General features: G+C 41.3%; 1 protein-coding gene across 1 annotated transcript; it reads left to right on the plus strand.

Moving 5' to 3' along the window:
• Positions 1–3,503: 3,503 nt before the first annotated feature.
• On the plus strand, positions 3,504–6,019 carry LOC127680420 (PRAME family member 12-like). The gene is made up of 3 exons (XM_052175879.1): positions 3,504–3,790; positions 4,088–4,669; positions 5,404–6,019. The coding sequence occupies exons 1-3, from the start codon at positions 3,504–3,506 to the stop codon at positions 6,017–6,019; spliced, it is 1,485 nt and encodes a 494-aa protein (XP_052031839.1).
• Positions 6,020–6,462: the final 443 nt, after the last annotated feature.

The raw sequence follows: 6,462 nt of genomic DNA on the forward strand, positions 1-6,462 counted from the left end.
ACTGTACACAGCATACAGCTACAATATATATAAAATAAATAAATTTTAAAAAACTTCAATTATTAAATGAAACTGAAAAATTATTATGAGACAAAGAACTGTGACATTCAGAAAAAGTGGCAGCTAAAGAATGGAAAATTGTGTTACCAATTCCCCATCTGATAGAGGACTAATATCCAAAATATACAAAGAACTCAAAACTAGATAACTAAAATCTAAATAATCCAACTAAAAATAGAGTAAAGATCTTTCTTTTTTTTTTTTTTTTTTTGGTTTTTTTTTGGATTTTGCTTTTTTCAAGACAGTGCTTCTCTGTATAGTCCTGGCTGTCCTGGAACTCACTCTGTAGACCAGGCTGGCCTCGAACTCAGAAATCCGCCTGCCTCTGCCTCCCAGAGTGCTGGGATTACAGGCGTGCACCACCACCGCCCGGCCAAAGAAATTCTTAAGAGATAAATCTGAAGAATAAGCAGGCATCTTCTGAATTATTTCTTACTATTTCAATATGCCTAGGTAAAACAAAATGAAACTTACTTTCCCAAGGCAGGGGTTTTTGTATAGCTCTTGCTGTCTAGAAATAGCTATGTAGACCAGAATCAAAACCACAGAGATCTGCCTGCCTCTGGCTCTATGATACTAGAGTTAAATGCATGTTCCTCTACCATTCCACTTAATCATAATTAGTCATTAATTACCAGCATTTTATTCCAGATATGGTCTAGCTTCATTGATTAATTACCTGTGACCTCTTTATGTAGATCAGGATGGCCGCTAACAATTGCCTCTGCTTCCTATGTGCTGGAACAATAAATGAGAATCAATATGCCTGGTTGTTTCTATATTTTTGGTTTAAAAACAAAACAAAAATCCCAGAGTTCCATATAACTAACTTTATTCACAAGGCAAGCCATGAACTTGCAATGGTCTTTCTTTAGCCTTCCTCATACAACACTGAGACTGGATCAATAAAAGATGCTTAATATGCTCATCTGAGGAAGAAAGGAATCTCTCTGAGCCATTTTGGCTACTTGCAATTCTGAGAGACTCTGTGACTGAGATCTGGGTCCTATCTCACTTTGTCAGTGACTGAAGATGTAGATCAGCTTGGTAGGATTCTGAGACCCACAGGTGTTCAGAACATGACACCACTATGGACACCTGGGCCTTGGCAGATCCTTTGTGGCTTTTTGTTGCTGTCACCCAGATGTACCCCGCTCTGATACATTACCACTATGTAACCAGACTGCAGTGAAGTTCTTCTGTTCAGCCCTGTGCCTCCCAGAGGCAGGTGTACACCTCCAAGCCTGCCCTCTCCTGAAATAACTAAGGACCTTTGAGGTGATTTATCTGATTTTCAACAATGACTTCGGTACTAGGGCACAAGGCTAGATTACTGAATCCAGGCCCAGCTCATAACCTACTCCATATGCATCCAGCAGATTGAGAGGTGGAGGATAGAAGATGTGGATGTTCATGGCCATTCCTTTTTATATTCTATATGAAACGAGCCTGGAATACAGGTCATCCTGTTTAGGAATATGCAATATTCCTTTTGAAAATGTTCTGTGAGGATTAGTTTAATTGGTTGATATAACTGCAGTGGAAGGTTTAGAAGCCTAGGCCTCAGATGAGTCGGCAAAAATTAGACCCCTGAGAAACCTGTATAGAATCCACTCAAGCTCAGAATACCACAAGTATCCATACACAGTGGTATCAAGATTACCACTCATTGGCCATTTCAGGAATTAGTGGGAAAAGAAGGAGCAGGCTCTAGAATCACCTCCCCATGGAGGTAAGAAATCGGCTAGTCAACAATGTGTAGCCAGACCCAGGGCTCAAAGCACTTTATAAACTGTGAACTGAGACAAATGATGGGGACAACCTGAACCTGCCCCATTCTAACTCCAGTCAAAAGCCAGAAAAAGGTGAAATGACTGTTCTTCATCCATTCACTTGTGATTGCTTCTCAACAATCACTCATATGTAATCTTGTGTGCCTTGATGTCATTCATGCTTCTCCTAAGTACTGCTGCTTCACGAAAAGGCCCTTTCTGATCAGCACAGTAAGTCTCCCATGATGCAATGTGGGAAAGTAGAGCAAAAGAGAATCCAGGTGTTATGGCTCAAACCCACCTAATACTTCAGTTATAAGGAAAGATGATGCAGGGTCTATATAATGAGTTTAAACCAGCCCAGATTGTATGGTGAGTTCCATCTAAGACAGCCACAGTTACACAGGAAAACCCTGTCTCAAACAGAGAAGAAGCTTCCAAAATATGTAGTTCATTATGGTAAGTAATCTCAGAGCTCAGAGTTTGAGGAGAAACATCTTGTAAGCTTTGAGACCTTAACCAGAATCTCTGATTTTAAACATTCCCACATAGAAATGTGATTAAATCTAGCTAAAGATGTAAATGTCAAAATAATTAAATGAGTGGAGGCTTTATGACCCAATCAGGTGGTAGCTTGTTTCTGAGAGGTGGGCCTAAAAAGGTAAGGTGTGAGGAAATGTGCATATAAGGTTCAGTATGGCTGCACAAGATAGTCTGAGGCTTGGAGCCTGGAGTGACTGCCTGTTCCTGCTAGAGTGGGAAAACCTGAAAGAAGTGTGAAGATCAGGTAAGTCATTCAATCCATCAGGATGCCCCATCTCACCCAGCCAGCCAGCCTCCCATTTCATCTTAGTATTTTTAATATTTGGTTATTGTAATTTTTGATTCGTTGTATGGTGTGATTGTTTTGAAGTAGAAAATGTGATTTAACTCAGGTTAGCTTAGAACTCCATATATAGCTGTCATGAAAGACTGATTCTGCTGCCTCCCCTCCTAAGTTCTGAGACCTCAAGTTGTGCCATTTATAGAGAGCCAAGTATGTAATATTCAAGGACTTGGCCCATTGAGGAAGTACCTTATTTTCTTACCAATATCTTCAGTACACCTTAAAATTTCCTAATTCACAATGATTATAGATTTAGAGAGAAAATGAAAATTGTGAAATCAATGGAAGCATTAAATTGACAATTTCCACAGTTCAGTCTTCTAAACAACACACTACAGCTCAGTGTGGCTACAGGGTCTAAAACTTAAGGAAGTCAAAGTAACAAAATCCATATCACAGCTTCTACCAAACTGTTCCATTGATTTAATTCATATATAGATTGGGTATGAGACCTTTAAGTTTGCTTCTTAGAGTTATCAGAGATAATGTAGAGGGGTTCACACAAAAGTGTGGAGTTCAGATCAACTGTCTTGATACCAGCTTCCCAGCAAGGGAGCTATAGAATGATTGGGTTGAAATGGGTGCTTTTGAATCTCAAGAAGGCCCTTAAGGGAAACGTGTCTCTTAGAAAAATAGATATTGTCTAATGGGAAATACAGGTTTATGATATTGCCTGAACAGTGACTGAGTTTGATTTGAATAATTAGTAGGGAAAGATGCAAGCTAAAATGTGTTTTACCTGAAATCTCCCTATTTCCATAGTATCTCCCCACAAGAAAGTCATAATGAACTTCAAGACCCCTCCCACGATCCAGCAGCTGGCAAAACAAAGCCTGCTGAAAGATGAAGCCTTGACAATCTATGCTCTAAAAGACATGAAAGAGGAGCTCTTCCCACCACTCTTCAAGGATGCATTTAGCAGCAAACAACATAACATCCTGAGGCAGATGGTGGCAGCCTGGCCTTTCCCATGCCTTCCTGTGGGAGCTCTGATGAAGACTCCTGACTTAGAGACCTTGAAGGCTATGCTGGATGGCCTGGATTTGCTGATGAGACAAAAAGTTCGACCCAGGTAAGAGACACCAAGGGAGCATGGGGATGAGAGGGAAGTGTATGGATTGAGGAAAGTATTCACAATGTGGTCCAAGTTGAATCTGAGACTTCTGATGTCACTATCTCTGAGGAGAGAAACTAAGAAAAGGGAAAGTGCTGTGTACAGCATAGCAGATAAGAGATGCAGCAATATGCAATGAGTTTGTCCCAGCCTCTTCCCTCGAGGAATGGATTTAAGGGTCTTTGTGTTGTAGGTCAAATCTGTTTACACATTGTCTCTTCTGTCATCTGAATATTTTTCCCATTTGATCCACAGGAGGTGGAAACTACAAGTGCTTGATTTACGAGATGCCAACGATAATTTCTGGAATGCGTGGGATGGAATAGAGGATGGTGCCTGCCCTCCAGACTTTAGCGAGACACAATTATTGAGGAATCATCCCATACAATGGGGAACACAGGCTGTGACTGTGTGGATAAACCTTTATGTGAATCCCAGGCATACAATTGAATACAATGAATATTTTTATGAGTGGGCAAAGAAGAGAAAAGATGTACAGGTGAACTGTCAGAAGGTGATGTTTTTGCCCAACCCTCACTACAACCCCTGGCATCTTCTGGAAATAGTTGAGCCAAGTTCTATCCAGGAATTGGAAGTGTATAAACACTTCAACCTGGACACTCTTGCAATGATAGCCTCTGACCTGGGCCAGATGAGAAACCTTCAAAAACTCCTTCTCAATAATGTCCACATATCTTTGGAACAGTCTGGAAATAAAGACATGGAAGACCGGTGTATAAGGATGATCATTCCCCATTTCTCCAAACTCCACAAGCTCCAGCATCTCTATTTGAATGACGTCTGCTTTGTGAATGAACATCTGGATGAAGTGCTCAGGTGAGTAAGGATAGTGAGCTTTATCCAGGGGCCAGATCAAAGCCTATGTTACATGAAAGGTCAGTGCACACCTGTGGCTTCCCTGACAATCTTGGATTTACACAGATTTGACCTTGTGATACTCTACATCCTGAGTTCTCACTTCAGTAAACTCAGACTATCAGGTATGTGTCCATTATTTAGAAACGTTCTTTGCTAGGATCCAGATGTAGCAGAAACAGATCTATGGAGGCTGTCCTGAGAACTGTATGAAGACTTTTGATCTGCTTCTGTCTCCCCATGAGTCTGAGGCCATCTAAGCACAGGAAGGGGCTGAGTAATGATTGAGGATCATTGGGGCTTCTGGGAACTCTGTTGACAGGACCAAGTCCATGCCATGGAGGTGGGCCTCATGCTCTCAAGTTTGTCACACACGGGAATGGTTCTAGGTCTTTCCAAGACAGTCCTACTGGGATTCACTTTCTGATATCATTTGTCCTCTGATGTAGTATTATGCTAGTAAGTGCAGAGGGCACTGTAGACCTTCAGGCAAAAGCAGTCATGATGGTGTTGTGTGTCCTCTGCTTATAGTGACAAGACTTATTGGGTACTCTCTATCAGGGAGCACTCTAATCTTGAGTTTCATTATGAGCACATAAAGACCTTAGACATAAATAGCCTCTTTTCTTGGAATCATTGCCCTCTGTGTACCTCTATTGAAGTTTAAGGAGATGATCTTCTTTGTCTCTCTTTAGGTGCTTAGAGAATCCCTTAGAGACCCTTGCAATCACTCGCTGCAAGCTGTCAGAATCAGATATGAGGTGTCTGTCCCAGTGTCCAAGAGTCTATCAGCTCAAACACCTGGATCTGAGTGGCATCGACTTTATAAATTTAAGTCATGAATTTCTAGGAAGACTTCTAAAACGACTGACAGCTACACTGCAGAAACTAGAGTTGAAGGGCTGTATGATCACGGACTTCCAAATCGATGTCCTCCTGCCTGCTCTGAGCCAATGCACCCAGCTCACTGAGGTTGATTTTCAGATGAACTTCTTATCTAAGAACAGCCTGGAGAAGCTACTGCAGCACACTGCAAACCTGAGACAGCTGACCAAGGAAATGTACTCTGCACCCTATGAGGTCTATGATGAATTAGGTAATGTCCTCCCACAAAAATTTGCACAATATTGTTCTGAGCTAATGGTCACACTCAATGTTATACGTCAGCCAAAAGAGATCTGCTTTGTGAGTAACATTTGTGCAGGTTGTGGAGGACTCTGTGTCTACAACATGGAGGCCACACTATGTTTCTGTTGGCAACGAGAGTGGTCACTTCTGGACTCTGAGAAAGGAAAGCCGGAACTCAAGTGACTCATTCCAGATAAAGCATGCGTATTTCAGCATTATTTGGAGGTACTTGGGAATGATGATTGTTTCATTGGGTCATAGTTCAATGAGAAATACTGATCTGGAGAATGAGGGCTTAAATTCTGTCTAAGGTCAACAGTACAGACCCACCTTGACACACTCAAAGAGATTTGAATACGGTATTCACTGTTCGGTTTGCCCTTCACATATTCTTGTGTTCTCTTCTCTCTGTCCCTATTTCTTCCACAGAATTTTCAGAATAACATGCCCCATGTTTCAAGATTATATACACTTCAGCTTCCTGAAATCCTTATCAAAACACAACAAAGATTCTCTTGGAGAGATGACTCAAAGTTTAAGATTGCTTGGTGCTCTTCCTGGGGAGGATTGTTTTAGTTTTCATGCCCATAACCACCTGTAACTCTAGCTTCAGATGATCTGACATT

Source organism: Apodemus sylvaticus, chromosome 3 (genome assembly GCF_947179515.1).
Source record: "Apodemus sylvaticus chromosome 3, mApoSyl1.1, whole genome shotgun sequence".
Classification (NCBI taxonomy): domain Eukaryota; kingdom Metazoa; phylum Chordata; class Mammalia; order Rodentia; family Muridae; genus Apodemus; species Apodemus sylvaticus.